Below are 22600 nucleotides of genomic sequence, written 5' to 3' on the forward strand. Positions count from 1 at the left end.
AAAGAAAGACCCGGTTGAAGGAGTCACCCTTTTAAGCCAAGTGGTTTGCTCAGTGACTGAAATGTCAATCCTGTTGGTGGCATTGGCCGTAGTACAGACACCTCCTGGTTCAGCTAAAAGATAATCAAGGACTATTCTATAATCAAGAACAACTCTAGCCACAGAGTCTAAGGATCTTTCCTGGGCAGCTAATGCTTTAGCAGTGGATTCTGCAATACTTTCAAGAGTTAAGAAGAGGCTTCTGAACATATTCTCATTTGTATTTACTCCTAATCAGGGAAATTGACCCTGCCAAAGGAAGCGATTCTGAATTATGAATGCCTCCTGGTAGGTCCTTTCTAGAACAGTTAGGGGCACAGTTAGATAACCTAATAGGTACTGCCTGGTTATATACCAGCCATCTAGGTATTCATAGGCCCAAGGAAGAATAACCATCACTGACTAAGACAAATCCTGTCAGGGCACAAACTACTTCCACTTAGGTGGCACTGTTAATGGATTCATTTGCAAGTGTTGTTGTACTTGCCCATTCAAGCCAAGGGTCAGTCAGATTTTCTCCTAACCTGAAATAAAAAGTTGTTCTAAATTCGAGAGGTTACCCCTCTAAGCAATGGCCTGGGAGATACGGATGATGGCGTTATCTTTCCAGGTCAATTCCAGAGTAAAGGAAAGAAAGCAAAGAGGAAAAGGTTTTAGTTAAAGTATGAAGTCTTGATCCGTTATCTTGGGCAGAAGCAGTCTACATCAATGTCAGCTACTTCTCTTCCTTGTCAGTTTGATTCAGGGGTCTCCAGCATTAGTACAGGACCAGATGCCAGGTGGAATCCTCCTTGGCTGTGAGATGTGCACCCGAGGCTCAAAACCTTTTAGTTTTGCAGCAGTGTCAGTGGTCAGGAACACTTGGTTAGGTCCCTTCCAATGGGGCTCAAGGGCTGCCTTTGTTCTTAGTGATTCCAAATCAGAAGGGTGAGAAAAAGCTGGAAATGTTAATTGGGTAAGTCATAGTCAGATATCTGAGGGAACTAGAGGAATCTTTGACCACAAAGACAATTAACAGGACTAGAATCTAATATCTACAAAGGTGCAAACATAATTTTTCTCTTTATGATTATCCCATTTTTTTTAACCAGAGATAATCACAGTAAAACTAATTTGTCTGTATTAAACTTGGCCTGATTTTTATAGAAGTACAGCAAGAACAATGACTGACCATATAAGTTCTTTTTTAAGATTGCTTTGCTGGAACTTTGTAAGCAAAGTACCAGCTTGATTTTTCCACGTGGTTTCTTGCAGCTGTCTGGTCATGTCTGAGTCTATGTACACATTCCAGTCAAAGCCTTGGTAATATAGCCCATGTTTCTAATTGTGTCCTGTTACAAGGAACATGAAAATAAGAATATTCACTAAGAGTTTCTGAATTTGGGGGATCAGATAGGGAGAAAAAGTAAATGTTTCATCTTTGTTCACAAAGGTATATATTACCAAATTGTTGATAGCTTAAGAGAAAAGATTTCTTTAAATCTGGAGAAAAACATTAAAGAACCCGCAATATTTTAAACACACAGTCATAAAAATTAAAATCATCCTTAACAGTTCATTCAGTCCCATGTTATTAATTCTTGTTCTGCTTGAATCCAGTTTTTTCCGTTAGTTCTCTCAACCTTGCCGGATGATCGAGGGTGATAGGGACAGTAATAATTCCAAGAAATTTGCAAGGTTTTCGTTAAAGACCGTATGATTTTCCCAGCGAAGTGTGTGCCTCAATCATTGGAGATTGTGGAAGGTATACCCCAGGTGGGAAACACATTTTCTAACAGTTTCTTTGCCACGGTGAGGGTACTGGCCTTGCAGCAGGGGAAGGCTTCAACCCATCCGGGAAACATACATACAATAACAAGAACATACCGATAACCCATACTAAGTGGCAAATGAATGAAGTCCAGTTGTAGGTGCTAAAGGAGACGAGAGAGAAGAGGTCTGAGACCACCTCTAGGGACAAAAATTGTTATTCTTAAATGCACTGGTAGGTGGGCAAAAGAATGCAAAAAAAGAAAAACGTTTGCCAGGAAGAACCAAACGCTGTCTAGGTTCTCCCATAGCCCTGACTGGTCATTCAGTTTACAGCCATTATTTACCCACCTTAATTTCTCTGATTCAGGAACAAACTGTTGCCATGTTACAAGGACATCAGGATGGCAAAAGTCTGGCAATGAGAGGGTCATGTTTTGCAGAAGCAGAATGGACTTCATCCACATGTGCCATCATCTTTATAAGCCTCTATTGCTGCTGCCTTTGCATGAAAGTCAGCTAGAGCAACTCCCTAATACTGAGGTTCAGTCCTTTGGTGTAAGCCTCAATTTTGATGACAGACAATATAATACACCCGGATATATCAGACTTCCAAGAATTTCATGCAATTTCTGGAACACTTATAATACATACCTATATAGACACAGCATAAAGAAGGCTTGTTCCTTCTTATTAGACAATGTTTCCCATGTAACTTAAAGTATGAAATAAGCCTAATCAGTTTAACATCTTCCTTTTTATAAGGAGAGGAAATACATCCTTTGAAATGTTCCAGGCACCCTCTGAAAAACTTGAAAGTTAATTGAGGTCAAAAGGCTTCAGTTTTAGAATCTGATTTTGGGAAGTCTGTCAAAGATACCAAAAGGTTTGGACACTTGAAGAAACAGGATCACAGATCAATATTGTCTACTTAGCAATATTGTCTACTTAGCAATAATGTCTACTTAGCAGATGAAAAAAATTAAGTTCTAGTTTGAAGTACACTATTGATAATAAAGCTTAATTTTTAAAACCTTTATAAACAATTCAATTTCAGCCAGCTTGATTAGACAAGGTAAAATTCTCTCTCTCAAGCTTTTATATACGTTTAGCTTGTCCTTCATAACCAGAAGTTCTAGTTAAGACAAAATTATCCTCATTTCCCTTAACACAAATGCATCTTTATTCCTCATACTTTTTCTTAGCCAAAAACACATCCTGCTTTTCCCTGCCTATGGAGATGTCTCCCATATCGTTTCTAATAGCTTTACTTGCATAATTAGAATTTTTAACCTTTAAAAACCTTAATTTCTAGTGAAAATTTAGGAAGTAAACAATTGTGGACTATCTCTTACCCTAGCATTACAGCTTGGCAAACTTATAAATACTTTTTTATAATTTCTAGAAACATGTGCTTTCTCATAGAAAATTTCTCAGCATGGCACCAAACAAGTGTGAATGAATAATGTTGCCTGCCATATCAGTAAACAAAGGATGTTGCAGCCATCGAGCCACTACAGCTGCTCCCAAAGGTGCACCCTGAAGGGACTCAGGATGGGAAAGCCCAGGATACTGGCCCTAGACAGCTATGATGCATATCGAAGGAATGATTTCAATGAGCCCAGACTCTTGCATCTTCCCATATATAGAAAAGTGCTAAATTCATTAATTTGAGATGTCTGGTTTTATTTAACTAACAGTAATCTTTTTTTTTTTTTTTTTTTTTTTGCGGTACGCGGGCCTCTCACTGCCGTGGCCTCTCCCGCTGCGGAGCACAGGCTCCGCATGCGCAGGCTCAGCGGCCATGGCTCACGGGCCTAGCCGCTCCGCGGCACGTGGGATCTTCCCGGACCGGGGCACGAACCCGTGTCCCCTGTATCGGCAGGCGGACCCTCAACCACTGCGCCACCAGGGAAGTCCAACAGTAATCTTTTGATATTCTGACTACCTGGTCTTTCTTGCAAAAACTCTTATAAAATCTGGTCCTCCCTTACCTCTTCATAACAGTCCCTCAGAGCTATCTGAGAAGCTACATCCTGGGCTTAAGTCCTCAATTTTGTCTGCCAAACAAAACATAATTCTCAACTTTTGGTTGCACATTTTTTTTCACTCGACACACGCTTACTAATAAACCCAAATTTATCTTTAGTTTCTCTATAATAAGAAACCAAAAGTAGATAAACCTATGTTCAGTAATTAATGGCTCAGTATTTTTTCTTATTTGGGGAGAGCTAGATATTCAATAAATTTCTAGCACTTAATCTTAGCAAAACTTTAAGGTTTCAGGTTACTGAAAAGATATGGGAAATTAATTTGAAAAGTTCAACTAAGAACTTTTTATCCTACTTATATTTATTTAATACTTGCTCTTAACAATTGTTTAGATTACTTATGAAAACTTCATCATATCCAGTTATTTTCCTTGCAAGCCTAGGTAAAATAAAAGTATTATATTTAATGCTGATAACTCTAAAGACATCTCTGCTTTAATTTAAACCAACAACCTTAAACTAGCTTTTATTTACAAAAGATATCTTAGATCACATAATTTTAAAAAGCATTTCAGTTAGTTTCTGTTGTATTTCTGACAACTTTGGAATGCCCATTTTGACTCCACATTGGCTCTGTTTCTTTGACTTTAGCCTTTGCTTTTCCTTGCTTTTGTTATTATAATCATACATAATGGCCTGCCGCAGGGAACCCTACCCACCTGGGAATGGCTGCATGAAAGAAGAAATTAACACATGCCCTCCTGGAGGCTGGCCATTCCAGGATATGTTTTTGCAAGACTGATGGCCCTTTTTACTTTACTTCCTCCCCGCCTCTCCCTCTCTATTCTGCCTTCTTGCTTTACTTCCCTCTCTGATTCTATAAAAGAAACTGGCATCCAGACCCCGATAAGATGTTTTTATTGGGGACCTTAGTCCACCACCTTCTCGGTCTGCTGCCTTTCTGAATAAAGTCATATTCCTTGCCTCAACACCCTGTCTCCCGATTTATTGGCCTGTTGTGCAGCGAGCAGAGCGTGCTTGCACTCGGTAACACAATCCTTACAAGCTTGTCTTCAAACCAACTAAATAGAGCTCTTCTACAAAGTAATTCTGCAGTACCATCTAGAGGTTAAAAAAAAACACCACCACATATCTACAACGTACATAAGGAGATACACACAGATGCAAAGAGAGATCTCATAGTTACCAATATTTGTGGAGAAGACACTTAAGATTTTTTTTTTATCTGCCAAATTTCCAAATTTTTCTTCCCTTCTTTTTTTTTCTTTTCTGATGAGAAACAATTGCATTTCAAAGAATGGCTCTTAAGTCTCAGAGAATATAGAGATAGGAAATCTACATCACAAAGACACAGATTAAGTACAGAACAATTCTATTTCCAAAGTCCCAATATCTACAAGTATTTTGAGATGAAGAGAGGAGGTTTGGGGATTGGCAAAAAGGAATGACACCCATCTACCTATTGTTGGAATGTTTCTTTTCCTCTGGGTATATCTAGCTTCGGGTATAAGGTCTAAATTCTTACCAGACTCTGAATAATTTCAGTTCCCTAAGTGTTTAAGGGAATAATTTAGCAGTTTATCCAAAAAAATCTGTATCATCAACTCTGTGAGGGGCCCATACGGGAGTTTAAGCTGATGTGGAAGAATTTGCACAGAGCCTTGAGAACAATCTCTTTTCCAGGGTCCCAGCTGATAACAGCTGAAACATTGATCTCTGGGCAAGTGTTTTAATAATGAACCCCCAAGAAGGTGAAATGGGGAGGCCTAGGCATTGTTTTAGATATCTTTTGTATCTTTAATTTTTCATTGGATTTTGCAACGAATCTTTTAATGAAGTTATTTTGGAATTTTGAAAGCTTTTGGAGACTTCTGCATACTAATTAAAAAAGGTATTCCATTTGGTTCATTTAACTTGGGAGCCCTTGTTTTTAAGTGATCTTACCTATTTGGAACATTCCTCCTAATGGCCAATGTAATTCTAGGTTGATTTTAGTAAAACTTTGCCATTTTGTTAAATAACTGCAGCTTCCAGGATTCATAGTTCTTAAATATAAACTAAGCAGATGTGATGGAAGGCAGTGTGCTCAACTATTTGTACATAAAGGATCATGTTTCTTCTAGCTAGGCCTTTGGTTTTCTCAGTCAAACTAATACCTAAGAGGGACTTGTGGCAGGGTTGGGAATTATGTGGTGTTTTACAGTGTACATTATTGCATGGAAGTTTTCTTGAGGTTGGTGAGTGACCTAGATGTCAGTCTAACCCATTCTGTGACCAACTTATCCTAACATGAGACTCTTTGGGTTAGGTGATGAGCACTCTAATAACTTTTAAACGTCTGGTACCCACCAAACTTTGCAGCCTTTTAGCTTCTGAAATTCCCATTAGCAATGGGTTTTACTTCGTGTGCACATTAACAGAAACCCATGGTAACTAAAAAAAAAAAAAGAGAGAGAGAGAGAGAGAGAGAGACTGGGGAAAGGACTGAACGAGCAGACCTCAAAGAATGAGTACTGCGGACTGATTCCAAGCAAAAGGAGAACTGCAGCTATAACTAGTAGTTCTCAACAGGGAATCTGGGAAAGGATTCCAAACAAATGAGGAGGTGCATATTAAACCTTCATAGTACCAAATGTGGAGACAGAATCAAGGGACTGGAGTTTTTCACTCAAAACAATGAACTGTGGAAAGCTAATTAGATCAGGAGCTCGAACACAAAAAGAACAGAGCTCAACCAAAAGGAACTTACCAATGGCCCTTGGAAACAGCAAGAAAGACAGTGAACTGAAAAGGGTTCACAGGGTGCCATGCCTGTGTTTCCTGCTCCTTGAAAGCCATCCCAAATTCACTTCAAATCTCATCGCTGCCACCCATCCATTAAAAAATAAAAGTCAACCAAGTAAATTTGAAGATGTATTTGGCTTTATTAGATGATTCATGAATTGGGCAGGCAGCATCCCACCTAGCAACTAGAAGGGTGCTCCCAGTACTACACTTGTTTTGATTACTATAGCTTAGTAGCATAGTTTGAAATCAGGGCATATGATAGCTCCAGCTTGTTCTTCTTTCTCAAGATTGCTTTAGCTATTTGGGGTCTTCAGTGCTTCCATATAAAATTTAGGATTATTTGTTCTAGTTCTATTTTAAAAAATGTCTTTATTATTTTGATATGGATTACATGAAATCTGTAGATTGCTTTGGAAATATGGACATTTTAGCAATATTAATTCTTCTAAATCAGAAGCATGGATTTATTCTACTTATTTGTGTCATCTTCAGTTTCTTTCATCAATGCTTAGAGTTTTCAGAATACAGGTCTTTCACCTCCTTGGTTAAATTCATCTCTAGGTATTTTATTCTTTTTTATACAATTGTAAGAGGGATTGTTTTCATCACTTCTCTTTCTGATAGTTCATTATTAGTGTACAGAAATTCAGCCAATTTTTGTATATTAATTTTGTATTTTACAACTTAACTGAATTCATTATTAGTTCTAATAGTTTTTTTGGTAGAGTCTTTAGGGATTTCTGTATTACGCCATCTGCAAATAGTGACAGTTTTGCTACTTCTTCCTTTCCAGTTTGGATGCCTTTTATTTCTTTTCCTGACTAATTTCTTTTTTTTTTTTTAACATCTTTATTGGCATATAATTGCTTTACAGTGTTGTGTTAGTTTCTTCTGTAAAACAAAGTGAATCAGCTATATGCATACGTATATCCCCATATCCCCTCCCTCTTGCATCTCCCTCCCCCACTCCTTATCCCACCCCTCTAGGTGGCCGCAAAGCACCGAGCTGATCTCCCTGTGCTATGCAGCTGCTTCCCACTAGCTACCTATTTTACATTTGGTAGTGTATATCTGTCAACGTTACTCTCTCAGTTCGTCCCACCTTACCCTTCCCCCTCCACATGTCCTCAAGTCCATTCTCTAGGTCTGTGTCTTTATTCCTGTCCTGCCCCTAGGTTCATCCTTTTTTTTTTAGATTCTATATAGATGTGTTAGCATACGGTATTATTTTTCTCTTTCTGCCTTACTTCACTCTGTATGACAGACTAGGTCCATCCACCTCACTACAAATAACTTAGTTTTGTTTCTTTCTTGACTAATTTCTGTGGTTAAGACTTCCAACACTATGGATAAAAGTGGCAAGAGTGGGCATCCCTGTATTGTTCCTAATCTTAGAGGAAAAAGCTTTCTCAGTTTCTCACTGCTGAGTATAATGTTAGCTGTGAGTTTGTCATATATGGCCTTTATTATATTGAGGTATATATATTCTCTCTATACCAACTTTGTAAAGTTTTTATCATAAATGGATGTCAAATTGTCAAATGCTTTTTTCTGCATCTATTGAAATGATCATATGATTTAAATCAGTCATTTTGTCAATGTGGTGTATCACATTATTGATTTGCAGGTGTTAAACCAAACTTGCATCCCTGGAATGAATCCCACTTGATCATGCTGCATGATTCTTTTAATGTATTGTTGAATTTGGTTTGCTAATATTTTGTTGAGGATTTTTGTATCTATATTCATCAGGGATATTGGCCAATAATTTTCTTTTTTTGTAGCATCAATTCTTTTGCTTTGGTGTCAGGGTAATTCTAGTCTCATAAAATGACTTTGGAAGTGTTCTTTCTTTCTTCTCAAACTGAAGAAGTGTGTATTATCCAAAGTGTGTATTATTTTATTTGGAATAATTTGACAAGGATGGGTATTACCTTCTTTAAATGTTTGGCAGAATCACCTATGAAGCCACCTAGACCTGGACTTTTGTTTGTTGGTGTTTTTTCTTTTTTTTGGATTACTGATTTAATTTCATTACTAGTAATTGGTCTATTCAGATTTTCTAATTCCTCATGATTTAGTCTTGGAAGACTGCATGTTTCTAGGAATTTATCCAATTCTAGATTGTCTAATTTGTTGGCATATAATTGTTCATAATAGTCTCTTATGATCTTTTGTATTTCTGTGATATTGACTGTAATTTCTCCTCCTTCATTTCTGATTTTACTTATTTGGGCTCATTTTTCCTTGATGAATCTGTTTGGCTAAAGATTTGCCAATTTTGTTTATCTTTCAAAGAACCAGCTCTTAGTTTCATTGATTGTTCTATTGTCTCTTTAGCTGTTATTTCATTTATTTCTGCTCTGATCTTTATTATTGCCTTCTTTCTACTAACTTCGGGCTTTGTTTGTTCTTCTTTTTCTAGTTCCTTTAAATGAGTTAGATGGTTAAGAGTTTTCTTGTTTCTTGAGGTAGGTCAGTATTAATATGAACTTCCCTCTTAGAAACTGCTTTCGCTAGCAGCATCCTAAAGATTTTGGAATGTTGTGTTTCCATTTGCATTTGTCTCAAGGTATTTTGTGATTTCTTTGATAACCCACTGATTGTTTAACAGCATGTTGTTTAGTCTCCACATGTTTTGTGGGTTTTTTTCCAGTTTTCTTTTTATAACTGATTTCTGGTTTCATACAGTTGTGATCAGAAAAGATGCTCAAATTTATTAAGACTTCTTAAATTTACTGAGACTTGGTCCATAGCCTAACATGTGATCTATCCTGCAGAATGTTCCATGTACACTTGAATGTGTATTTTGCTGTTTTTGTTTTGGATGGACTGTTCTGTATGTATCTATTTAGTCAATCTGATATAAGGTGTCTTTTAAGGCCAATGTTTCCTTGTTGATTTTCTGTCTGGATGATCTATCCATTGATATTAAGTGGGGTATTAAGTCCTCTACTGTTATTGTATTACTGTCTATTTCTCCCTTTACTTCCGTTACTATTTGATTTATATATTTAAGTGGTGCCATGTTGGGTGCACAAATGTTTACAAATGTTATATCCTCTTGTTGGACTGTTGGACTGACCCCTTTGTATTATGTAATGCCCTTGTTACAGTATTTGTTTGGAAGTCTATTACTACCCCAGTTTCCTTTTCATTTTCATTTTCATGGTATATCTTTTTCCATCCATTCACTTTCAGACTGTGAGTGTCTTAAGGTTTGAAGTGAGTGTCTTGTAAGGAGCATTGAGAAGGGTCTTGTTTTTTTTAATCCATTCAGCCACCCTATGTCTTTTGATTGGAGAATTTAGTCCATTTACATTTATAGTAATTATTGATAGGTATTTACTTACTGCCATTTTGTTAATTGTTTTCTCACTGTTTCTGTAGTTCATCTCTGTTCCTTTATTCTTCTCTTTCTTTCTTCCCTTGTTGTTTGACTGTTTTCTTTACAGTTATTTTAAATTCCTTTTTCATTTACTTTTGTGTATTTACTAAAGGTTTTTTGTTTGTGGTTACCATAGGTCACACATAACATCCTACATATATAACAATCTCCTTTAAGTTTATAGTAACTTAATTTTGAACACATTCCAAAGCTTTATATTTTACTTCCCAACACATTTATGATAACATATTTTACATCTATTCATTTTATATATCCCTTAACTAAGTATTGTATTTTAAATTAATTTTATGACTTTTGTCTTTTACCCTTTGTACTGACTTTATAAATGATTAACCCACTACCTTTTTATTTACCTTTTTCAGTGAGATTTTTAATTTAATATCTTATCTTACTATTGATTAGTATCTTTTCTTTCTAGCTTAGAGAAGTCCCTTTAACATTTCTTATAAAATGGTGATGAACTCTTTTAGTTTTGCTTATCTGGAAAACTCCTAATCTCTCCTTCAATTCTGAATGATAACCCTACAAGTTAACAGAATTCCTAGTTGGCAGTTATTCCCTTTTGAAACTTCAAAATGTAGTAAGTAGTTTGATGTTATCAAATCTGATAGCTTAAAGCAGTGGTTTTCAGAATTTTAGAGTTGAACCTCTTTAATAAATAGAAATCTACCTGAAAGGTTTCTATATAATAAAAGAGATCAATACAAAGCTGCTTGGTTTATGAAATACTAGAGTCCAGAACCCTATCTACTCAGGCTCCCATTCATTCCAAAGCTCCATGAAAGCAGGGACAGTATCTGCCTCTATCTCTAGAGTACAGCCAGTGCCTGTCACTTAGCAAAATCTCAAGAAATATTTGTGAATGAATTAAGATATAAATTAATGAAAAAGAATGAAAGTCATTAATTCACAGTAATTATCCAGTCTAGAACTGCTATTTCAAGCTTTTTATTATGCTTACTTTTGATAGCAACTTCAAAGTAGATTTATTTTAAAAGAGACAATCAGTGCAGAAAATTCAGGAAAAAAAGTTGAACTAAATTCAACAGGACACATCAAAACATGGTGCTAGAAGTTGTAGGGTGCACAAAAATATGTAAGAGGAGGCCTCTCTCCTTCAAGAACTCCCCATTAAGTGAGAAAAACATTTACACTCAATTAGTAAGTCCAAACAAAGACAGACTGTGACAAATGGCATAAAAAAAAAAAAAGAAATAAAGCTCTGAGTAGCTTTACTTATTTTACATAAATTCCAACAAGAAGACTATGAGAAGATCTCCTGGAGGAGGTAGGATCTGATCTGACTCCCAAAGAATAGGTAGAATTTCAATATGTGAATCTAAAAAAGGAGACTTCTGGTAGGGAAAAAAAACCATGAGCAAATGAATGAGAATAGCAAAATACCTCAAGGAATAGCAAGTTAACTAGGCTAAGGTTTTAGGCCTCTTGTAGTAAAGAAAGAGATACTACTGTAATGGGAGATTCAAAACACTTTAAAAGGCCACCATTCAGCATATGGAAGAGTACCCTAGAAGTCGAGGAATAACAGACTTCACTTATCACATTAAGGTTAGCATAGCTATTGTGCTATAATCAAATCAAGCAAATACTTACAAGATCATTCATATTAGTTTGGCTAGCTGGATTAATTTCCTCCAAAAATTCTAAGACATAAAATGTGTATCTATCCATAAGATGGACTCCAATTGCAGGATCAGGTTGATGCTATAAAAAAAAAAGCAAAGGAAAAAAAAGTGTATGTCTAATAGATAGGATCATCACATTACAACAAAATATTTTAAATATAATCAAAATTTCCTTCTAAGATATAAAGAATTCTAAGAATAAGAAATAACAGATATATTTATAAAGCATATAAGTGATCCTAGAAATAGCTACACATTCCAAAGACAATGCCATTTACAAACGGGAAAGAAAAAATGCACCTACCGAGAGTGAATCTTCTCCCACTTGGCTACTAGCTAAAGCCATTATGTTAGGAGAATAAAATCTCTCATACATGGATGCTCCTTGACAAGTATCAATAATAAACAATAGCTCATTGTAGCTGAAAGAAAAGTGATAATATCTTTGACATGAATCATGCTGTTAAACATACATTAACATTTTACAATACTTCCCTAAGATGTTTAAGTCATATCTTAGTCATTTCATTAGCTAAAAATTTGAGATTTTTTGATAGAATTCCCAATATAAATTTAATATGAGAAATATTAAAGGTATAACCTGTCCAGGGGAACCACCTCAATAGAGTGCAGTAGTTGTGCCATAAAGTGGCTGCCCCAACTTCTTCCCCCTCCCTTATCTATGCCACAAGATTCAGAATTCAAACACATGTTCAATTCAAAAAAACATTATCTGGCACCCACACAGTCCTAGAAACTGAGCTAGATTCAGAAAAAATATATATATGACTTAGTCACCACACTCAAAGATCTTAAAATCTAACTGGAAGACAGACACATAAACATATAACTAAATCAGAATGTGATGAGTGTTACAAATTTTATTGAAGGCCTACAATGTGCCTGACACTAAGCTGGGGATACAATAGTCCTTGCCCTCACAGAGCTTAGAGTCTAACAAAGTCAAAGTGCTCCAAGAGCACTGAGAAAGAAACAGAGGAAACTGTAAGGAAAGGCAGGTCAGGGAAAGGTGATGTCTGACAAGGGCAGTGAGGGGTTAGTGTTATATTATTTAACAAAGAGAGGAATAGCACCTTCCAGCAGAGGAAAAAGCCTGTATTAAGGCATCTAAATGTAAAAAAGTATAAATGTTTAGGAAAAAGGAATTGTATTGTGTAGCTTGGATTTAGAGTTAATTTGGTAAAATGGAAAGAAATTCATTTCAAAAAGGTAAGGCAGGGTCAACCTGTAAAGTATCCTGTACAAAGTTTGGATCTTAACCTGTAAGTTTGAAGAAGCCATCAAAGGCTTTTTTAAAGTGAAAGAATAACAAAATCAGCTCTATATTTTAGCTGCCTAGTTGGTGAAGGTGAAAACAGGGAGCAAATAACATTTTCTCAGAGGTTTCTCTCAGACATTGGATCTAAGTAAACAGCTAACACTACACCTAAAAAAGAAAGCATGGAATCTTAATATTATCTAGGCAAGGGATAGACGGCACGATTAATATGACACATTTGTTCTCAGACAAAAATCTGTGGACACCCCTGGGGATCATAAACATCTAAGGTTATGAGAGGCAGTACAGTAAAACAATTAAGAGAGTAAGCTCTGGGACAGGCCCACTTGGATGTGAATTCTAGTACTGGCACTTATGAGGTGTATAAAGTTTGGCAAGTTATTTAATCTATCTGTGCCTCAATTTACACATTTGTAAAAATGGGAATAATAACAATATCTGCCTCATGGTGTTATTAAAATTAAACAGAACAACACATTATATAACAGTGCCCAGCACCTAGTATACCTTCAATAAATGTAAGCTATGAATAAGATAAAACCAGTACCAAGCAAAAGCTTCCTCTTCAACACTTCTATACATTCTCCTTATGCCTATAATTCAGAATTTAGAATATTTAATTTGTAGCAGAGTTGTGTACACATTTCTCTTTTCTACTAGATTTTAAAAACTTTGAAGGCACAATAAGCATCATATTCCCCTCTGTGCCACATGCTCAGAAGGTAAGCAATAAGTATTTATTGAGGGTAATTAATTTAAAAGCAGTTCAATTGCTACTTTAAATTCACTTAAGTTCATATGACAACTTTCAACTAAAAGGGTGCTTATCACGGATTACTAACAATATATCATCCTTAATGTGAGTTGCTACAAATTTTATACTAATCCTAATTTCAGCATCTTTTTTCCAAAGAAGAAATAATGTATTCCTATTACTTGGAGGGCCCAAGATTGTGCAAAAAGAATAAGTACAAGATGAAAAATAAATATATGTTCACAATCCCCCTAAATAATGGGGAACTTGGTTGGTGGGACTCTTATTTCCTCCAAACAGGATGAGCAATAACAAGAGATATGATCTTAACAGGTGAATTTCTTTCCATGCTCTTTAAGAAACCCAAATTTTTCTTCTAAAAAGAATTCAGTTCATACTTCTGTAAAATATAATAAAACTACTGCTGCAATGTACAATTTCTAAAAAAATAATAGTTCAGTTCAATAGAAATAACAAACATAAATCTAGAGTAGAAGAAATGACTTATTAAAATAAGTTTAGATCTCATAAGATTTATAAATCTACTAACCATGGAAAAATTAGGTACTAATCTATCTTATGAAAAGTAGTCGTTTGTCAATTACCGTCTTTTTTGCCACATTTGTTCAAAAGCATCTGCAAGTTCTATGTTGGTAATTTCTTCAGAATCTTGAAATTTCAAGAAACCGTTTCCACCATGTCCTTATAGGAAGAGTCAGAAAGATCAAACAGACACTGTTTTTAATGCAAACTGCACACATCCAGACATAAACATTCACTTCATTCATGGCAATATTTTAATATCACTTGTTATTTTATACTCTAAAATAAAAAGTACTGTAAAAACAAATAAATTTAATTTTCTGCTATACCAATTAAAGAGAATAATGATAGACTATGTACAAAATAGTAGATATAACATATATTTAAAAGATTTTCTATCATTCAGTTTTAGAAAAACACATTTATACTTTTTTCACTGGCTCCATTATTATGTCAGAAATGAGTTTCCATAGATAAAAATTTCTCAAATACCAGGCAAACATTTTTGGTGAGAAAGGAGTTGAAGACACTAGCTAGTCCCATGGTAAGCTAGCACTATTCACAGTATATACTTGAAATGCTATATCAATAGGAAGTGTAGTTCTCACCTAAAACTTGATGTTTTCACAATCATCAACCACTGTCTAATGAGAGTTGACCAGAAGATTATGACATTTAGAATGCATGATAGAGCCAGTCTGCCTGGACACAAACACTAGCTTTACTACTTAATGACTGTGTTATTTTAGGCAAGTAACTTAACCTTTCTAGGCCTCAGTTTCCTCAGATGTAAAGTAAGAAATGTATCAGTAAGGTCATCATTAGCGTGTCTATATATGTCCTTTGTGCAGATTTTAAAAAGGTACTTCCCACTGGGTGACAAAGTAGAAAAATCTGTGTGTTTCAGTGCTCCCACTGAATATAAGTAGTCCTGTAAGCTCAAAAGTGGTTAGTGGCTATTCCTTAGGGTGGGTTAAGGGAAGAGGAATATTTCTCTCTCCCATTAGACACAACTTTATAGCAGGGCACACAGCTGAGTAAATGTAAACATATACTAGATCTCAGCTCCCACTCACCACCCGAGCCAGACACTTATATGCAGTGCACAACCCACACAACCATATATGACAGCCCTGAAAATCGGCACCTAAATCTTTAGATTGTTTTGAGGATGAAATGAACTGATATACACAATGATTAAGAATACTGCGTGATGTATAGTAAGCCTCAATAAATATTAGCTATTACCGTTTTTATTATCATATTATCATAATTATCAACCTTCCCGTTCTCTTACACGGGTTGGCAAGCTTTTTCTGTAAAGGGCCATGTGGTAAATGTTTTAGACTTGTGAGCCATATGGTCTCTGTTGCAACTCCTGGACTCTACCACTGTAATGTAAAAGCAGCCACAGACAATACACAAAACAAATGGTTACAACTATGCTCTAATAAAACTTTACTTCCAAAACAGTAGCCCTTCCATGGGCCAGGGTTTGCCAATTCTTTCTTAGATACTGGAATTTCTCCCATACCTGGAGTTATCCTGAAAGAGGATCTACAGACTCAGAAAAAAATGTAAAACCTTTTGTTTAGTACATCAAATAAAGCCAAGCTACAAGACTGTACTTCATCCTATTTGCCACAAAAACTTTAAAATTTCTTGTAAATGTCAGATAAACTAAAATGAAAATTTTTCTGACTTCATTAACTTGCTGGGTTAATTTAGAAAGTTTATAAATTGATTGTATTTTAAAAGCTGTAAATAAATGCAACATGATAAAAGAAGACCACTAATTAGGGGTCACTGTCTTGCTGTATGACATCTAAGAATCATTCTGCACCTATTTTATCATCAGTTGATGAGTAATACACTGTTCTAAAATATCATTTCAAGTTGTTATACATTATGAGAAAAGAGAACTTCATAACAAACTATCAAACTACTTGAACCAAAATAATTTAAGATGTTTAAATTTCTTTCCACACAAATTCCTTTTTGAAAAGAGTTGCAACATATGCTATCATTAAATATCTAAATTATGAAATTACCTGTCATATAAATAAGAATATTACTCCTATCATCAGAAAGAAGACGTTTTGACCGAGGCGTACTAGATGGAATCCTCCCAGTTAATACCCGTAGAAAATTTTCCACGGTTACCTGAAAAATAAGTGAAAAATCAGATGAAATAGAATTGAGGGAAACCTGATAATTGTTTTTTACTTTCAAAAATATTCCTTCTTCTTTCTCTATGTATTACTCAGCATTACCTCTAAACTGAAAATAAAACCTAAAGAGAAATATAACTCAATTAAAATATATTTATTTAAATGTATACCTCAAACTAACTTTGTTTCCATTTTTTAAAAAATACTAAAAACTAACAAATAAAAAGTACCTTGGGGAAAAATAGGTTAATTATACATTTAAAAATTCAAATACTATACAAAATATTGCCAAAAACTTAAAGATTATCAGTCTGTCTTCACAGGCAATTCTTTGGGAAGAAACAAAATATAAAAACATAAATAAATTCAACAACATTATAACTATTGCAATTAATATGTGCAACTACTTAGTCAATTCTAGATTAACAGTGAAAAACAGGTCCATAATAAATTATAAAAATAAAACCATAAGTATAGATCCATAAATAATTCCCAAATTATGCATCTTTGATTTTTTAATGCATTTTGTTACTTAAATTTCATTAGGGGTATCTTTAACATGTAAAAAATTCATAACACTGTAAACCAGATTTCCCAACCAGGAATTTCTGGACATCTGGGATTCTTTGAAAGATATTTAAGGTCTTGGGAGTATAATGCTAATTTGAAGTTATACTATACAGATCTAAATTTAAAAAGCAGAAAATCAATCCAGCTTTCTTGTTCGACTTTTCCCTAGATCATGAGTATGTAAGTGTGTGTGTGTGTGTGTGTGTGTGTGTGTGTGTGTGTGTGTGTGTGTAAGCTATTTGGTTTACATTTTTCCCAGAAGACAGCAAAATGCTAAGTGTTTTTCTTTAACAGGACTTCTTGTTAGCTAATAAGGAAGGGAAGTATTTGGTCTACATTTTATAATGACTAAATAAACAATTAAAAGTCCAGCATTCATAAACATTTAACTGTTGAACAAACATTTTTGAGTGCCTTCAGAAGGTTACAGGAACTCTCTAGGTGTAAGATACATAAGATACAGGCCATGTTCTCAAGCAGCTTACAGCCTGGGAAAAGATATTCTTTTTAAATTGCTTCAAAACAGGTCTGGGAACATGGGAAATTGTGTCTTACTTTTGGTAAACTTGGTAAAAGGGGAAGGATTATTGAGGAAGACTTCATCAAGGAAGACTTCAAATTTTAAACATACAATTTATTAAATTTAAAATGAAGTTTCAAAGGGAGAAAATATAGTATAATGCCATTTTTCCAAATTTACATTTTTATTTTTAATCATACATGCTAAAAACACTGGAAGCATATTAAAAGTGATTACCTCTAAGTAGTGTTAGTCACTTTAGTATTTTCACAATATACTTACTAAAAATATAAAACTTGAAATAAAAATATAAAACTTGAAATTTTAGATCAAATATGAAAAACAAAGAATATACTTACTATAAAAGAATGTTGATACATTAAACATCAATAAAATACTCTAATATAGAAGCCAAGATAAAGTTGTTCTATCCTAGATACATATATGAAATATTCATGCTGTGATAGTTTTATTCATATATTGTTTCCTTAATATGAACTCCAGAAACAGAATTATAGCAAGGTTTCAGTGACAATCATGTACAAAGTTTAAAGAAAAAGAATAAGATTATTTTATTCTACCACTATTTTAAAGCTTAAAAGTGAAAATATTTCAAAACTGTTGCTAAACTAAACAATTTACCTCATAACTTCTATAATCCACTTCCACATCATCTCCATACACATTTAATTCCATATTCTTGTGACTAAACACTGTAGCTGGTTTAGGATTTCTAGGGTTGCATGCCATATCATCTGCAAGCATCAGAACAATGTGACTAGGAAAAAAAATTTTCAGTAAATATAGTGTACTATTTAAATAAAACCAGAAAGGTAAAAACAAATATATTCTATTTATATAATATGGTAATTATCTTCATTCTTTCTTTATTAAAATTAACTCAAAATAATTATTGAGGACATATTTAAAAGAGCTTTAATTATTTTTTTCATATCTTTATGTAGTATAAGTTTTAAAGTCGAGAAATTAGAACAATCTGTCACGAACTTATCCACAGAACTTGAAATTAACTTACTTAATTTTTTTTCCCAACAGAGTATACTTTATGCCATATAGCAAAAGGAAGCTAAGATGAAGGAGCTACACTGTCCTCCCAAAACATTTTTTTCAATTTTAATAATATTTGAAACTCTCAAGACTTACTGAGTTAAACTATGATATTCCAAAGAATCTACTTTTCAGAATCTCAAATGCTTAAGTATGAAAACATGCAATTCATCAGCAAGTGTAATCACTGTACCACAGGAACACATCTCCAATGCAGTCATTCTTCACTGGCTCCACTCCATCTCCCTGACACCAGCCACCATCATCTCTAGATGATGCTGGACTAGGTGCTGGATTAGCTCCCACCTGGCTTCCCACTTCCACTCTCACCCTCCCATGGTTCATTCCCCTTATAGCCACCAGAGTGACCTTCCTTAAACAAGTCAAATCACTAAACTTTCTCACTTAAAACCGTTCAAGAACTCCCCATTATAATTAGAGGAAAACAGAAATTCCTTACATGGTCTAAAAGGCTCAATGTGGTCTCTGTCTGTCTCTCTAACTTCAGCCCCTAGCATCCATGTTCACGATGTTACTTCCATACTGTTCCAGGAATATGCCAAGCCTTTCCCAATTCAGGGGCTACTGACCAAATTTAGACTTCTCTCCTCCCAAATCTTCATATCATTCAAATCTCAGCTAAGGTACTCTATTTTCACTTCAAGTTTTCTTTCCTATAGGTCATTTACGAATCTGAAATCCCCATCTTCTCCCACTACCCCCTCCCATTAGAATATGAGCATCTCTCTGAGGGCAGGGGCTTTTATCTGTCCTGTTCACCACTGTATCACTCAGGCTTAGTAATACAGCTTGGCATATAGTAGGTATTCAATGAACATTCATTGAGTGAATGAAACATTTTCATTTTTGCTTTTATTTTCTTTGAGAGAAAATTACAAAGTCTCTCTTTAATTAAATGCTTCTCATCTTGATCTTTCCATTAAAACTGGTGAACATGAATCAGGCAATTCTTTATTCTACAATATACTTGAGCTTCCCAAACATAAGGGAAAAATTAATGTGGCATATGTAATTAGTTTGGCAAGAGATAGCAAGAAGAAAATGTTCTGCTGCATATGGTCCAAATACATTAAAGTTCAGAACTGAAACACTGTGATTTTTCTTGAAAATTGGCTAGGTTTCTATTTTGAAAGGGTTCCAACACTGCCACATTCAAAGATCAGATCTTCAGCTGTTACTGATTCATACTCACAGAATGGTGAAAGTTATTCCTCTTAAAATGGAAAATATATCTTCGCATTTTAATAACTTAAAATGATTTATATTGTTATTATCAATCATATCTTTTCTGTTATAAGCCACTATTAAACAAGAATGAACTGACCTATAAATCTCAATATAAAAATAAAAATATTCCTTTAGGTCATGTTTTTGGTTGAAGGTTAATTTCGTTCCTTGAAATGAAATGATTACTTAATATCTATACAATGTCAATTTCATAAAGAAGTAGTCACTTCAGCTTAAAATTATAAATTCAATCAACACTATAACCTTTGGTTAACATAATCAATATATCATTAAAAAATTCATTATAGGGCTTCCCTGGTGGCGCAGTGGTTGAAGAGTCCTCCTGCCAATGCAGGGGGCACGGGTTCATGCCCCGGTCCGGGAAGATCCCACATGCCACGGAGCGGCTGCGCTCATGAGCCATGGCCGCTGAGCCTGCGCGTCCGGAGCCTGGGCTCCGCAACAGGAGAGGCCACAACAGTGAGAGGCCCTCGTACCACCAAAAAAAATAAATTAAAAAAAAATTCATTATATCTGTAGATAATAAATAAAAAACAGGACAGAAAACAGACTGAATTTTCAAAGGTTTAGAAATTCAACCACATATTCTAATGCACTGTTTCTGAAAGTTCAGAACTCTTTTCTGGAGAAAAAAAACCCTTTCACCTGGCCCAAGCATAAAATTATTTGTAAAATGATACTTAAATATATACATGAAAATAAACTCCTTAGGCTTATATTTCTTACAAAACTAAAAATAAATACAGAATTATAAAGTACTAAAAATTATAAACTACTAAACTAATAATATTCTAAGAACATTAATTCCATTTGAAGGATGATGTTATTTTGCTGAAATTAAATGACTGCTGTTATATTTAACAGGAGAAAGAGGTTGACTTCAGGCCTGGTTCTACACTTCATTTTTTTCTATATTTTGACATCCACACTACTATATAATTTTATGATATAGAATATATCTGTTCACAAAAGTATGTTGCACAAAATGCCATTCATAATTTCCATGCTCTGTTTACTGTTCAGGATAATCAGACCTTACATTTAACTAAGGCTTTTGCCAACAAACACTCTTTGGACACCAGTTATCATGAGATCTAACTTGTTATCTCCTAAAAGTGCCTTTTTCACCTGAATATCAGGTTAACATCACAGCAGTTATTTAAGTCTTCACTGAGTGGGTATTGAAGACACACTACTACATTCCTATAAATAACGATAGCAAGTTGCTTTGTTATCTTATTAAAATTAAGACAAAAATCCCTCAAATATATCCAACTGATAGAAGAATATGATATTCTTACAGTTTGGCAATCCTCTACTACCATGTGTGATGACTCAACTCTCACACTTTACTCAAGGCCCAGCAAAACCTACATCACACAACAAAGCATATGGTATGGCCTTCTCTCAGCACAAAACCAAAAGGTGAGCACTGAAATTGTATAAAGTTCAAACTGGGTTTGAAACAAATACAGTGGTTATTTATATAAGTAGTTTCCACATTGTTTAAATCATACACTCACTCCTGTTAGTTAAAAAAAATGTGAGGACACACATGTATATATATATATATCTACTAATTTGTAAGTCATATGTATTTGCTATTTCAAATATATATAATAAATATTAGTGAAGCACAACTTCATTCTTTTATAGATTAAAAAAAAGAAACATAAAGAAACTGCTAAAATTTTCTTCCCTTACCACTATTTGGTGTCTGATCCAATAGAGTACCCTGATCATGCTTAAATAGATTTTAAAGATCATCAAAATGAAAAAGAAATTTTAATACCTCTCAAAAAAGAAGGCATGAAACCCAGTTCTAGAAACATATGTGAGTGGAAAATGGTCTGAAATAAATCCTTTCCCATTATTATGTTTGTCTAACATTGAAGGAACAGGTAAGCCCTGTATCAGGGCTGCTCGGCCATTCTTTACCCTCCTCCCTGAAATTCTTCCTTGGCCCAGTCAGGAACCAGTAACCAATGGGTAAAAAAAAAAAAAAAAAAAAAAAAAACATTTTAAATAGATAATCTTTCACTGCTCTAGACCATTAGAGTATGACGTTTCAAAAAGCATAACTTTTCATTTATAACAGGCTGGTATTACCATAAGAAAAATTTTTCACTAAATGAAATTTAAATAAATTACTGTATTGGTGAAAATGTTTTTAAACCATTCACTTAAAATTGCTATACATTCTTTAACCACGCTACTAATCAGATAATACTACCTTAGAGCATCTTTAGCAACCTACACCAAGCTTATCTTCAATATCATCATCCCAATCTAGAATAGTAGTTGAAATTAAAGCAACTGAGGATTTGAGGATCACAGAGATCTTTGATGCTCTCTTAAATCTCTGAGTTTCTGCTCATAAGTGTTACTTTTTTTTCCTGACATAAATTATTCAGAATGTTCTGTGGGTTACCTCTTCTGCAGCAATCTAATGACTACGGGACCAAGCAAATTCAACAAATTTTGTTATATAATTGTTAGCTTGATGCCAGAGTAATTTACTTTTGGCTTTTCTTCTTCCTTTTCTTCCATGTCTTGAGGAATCGCCAAGTTAACAAATCTCGCCACCAATGCTCTACAAAACTAATCATAACAAATCTGCTAGCCACAGGTGTTGGACCATAAAGACTTTCTGAATTACTTTCAATTTGCCAAATTGTAAATATTTGGCATTGTAAGACTATATGATACCAGGTATTCTGCCCTTATATTATTAGAAATAAAACTCAAAAAACTGCACTGCAG

The 22600-nt window shown here is 34.5% G+C and overlaps 1 protein-coding gene across 1 annotated transcript in view; it reads right to left on the minus strand.

Annotated features, from left to right (window-relative positions):
- The window catches only part of PIGK (phosphatidylinositol glycan anchor biosynthesis class K), a 132766-nt gene that overhangs the window by 75631 nt on the left and 34535 nt on the right, over positions 1-22600 (minus strand). Inside the window, exons 4-8 of the mRNA XM_079940517.1 lie at positions 18143-18278; positions 16291-16402; positions 14302-14398; positions 11947-12064; positions 11611-11721 (exon numbers count right to left, since the gene is read on the minus strand). Coding sequence (XP_079796643.1) covers positions 11611-11721; positions 11947-12064; positions 14302-14398; positions 16291-16402; positions 18143-18278 — 574 coding nt within the window. The remainder of the gene's footprint in view (positions 1-11610; positions 11722-11946; positions 12065-14301; positions 14399-16290; positions 16403-18142; positions 18279-22600) is intronic.

This window comes from Stenella coeruleoalba, assembly GCF_951394435.1.
Source record: "Stenella coeruleoalba genome assembly, chromosome: 1".
NCBI lineage: Eukaryota > Metazoa > Chordata > Mammalia > Artiodactyla > Delphinidae > Stenella > Stenella coeruleoalba.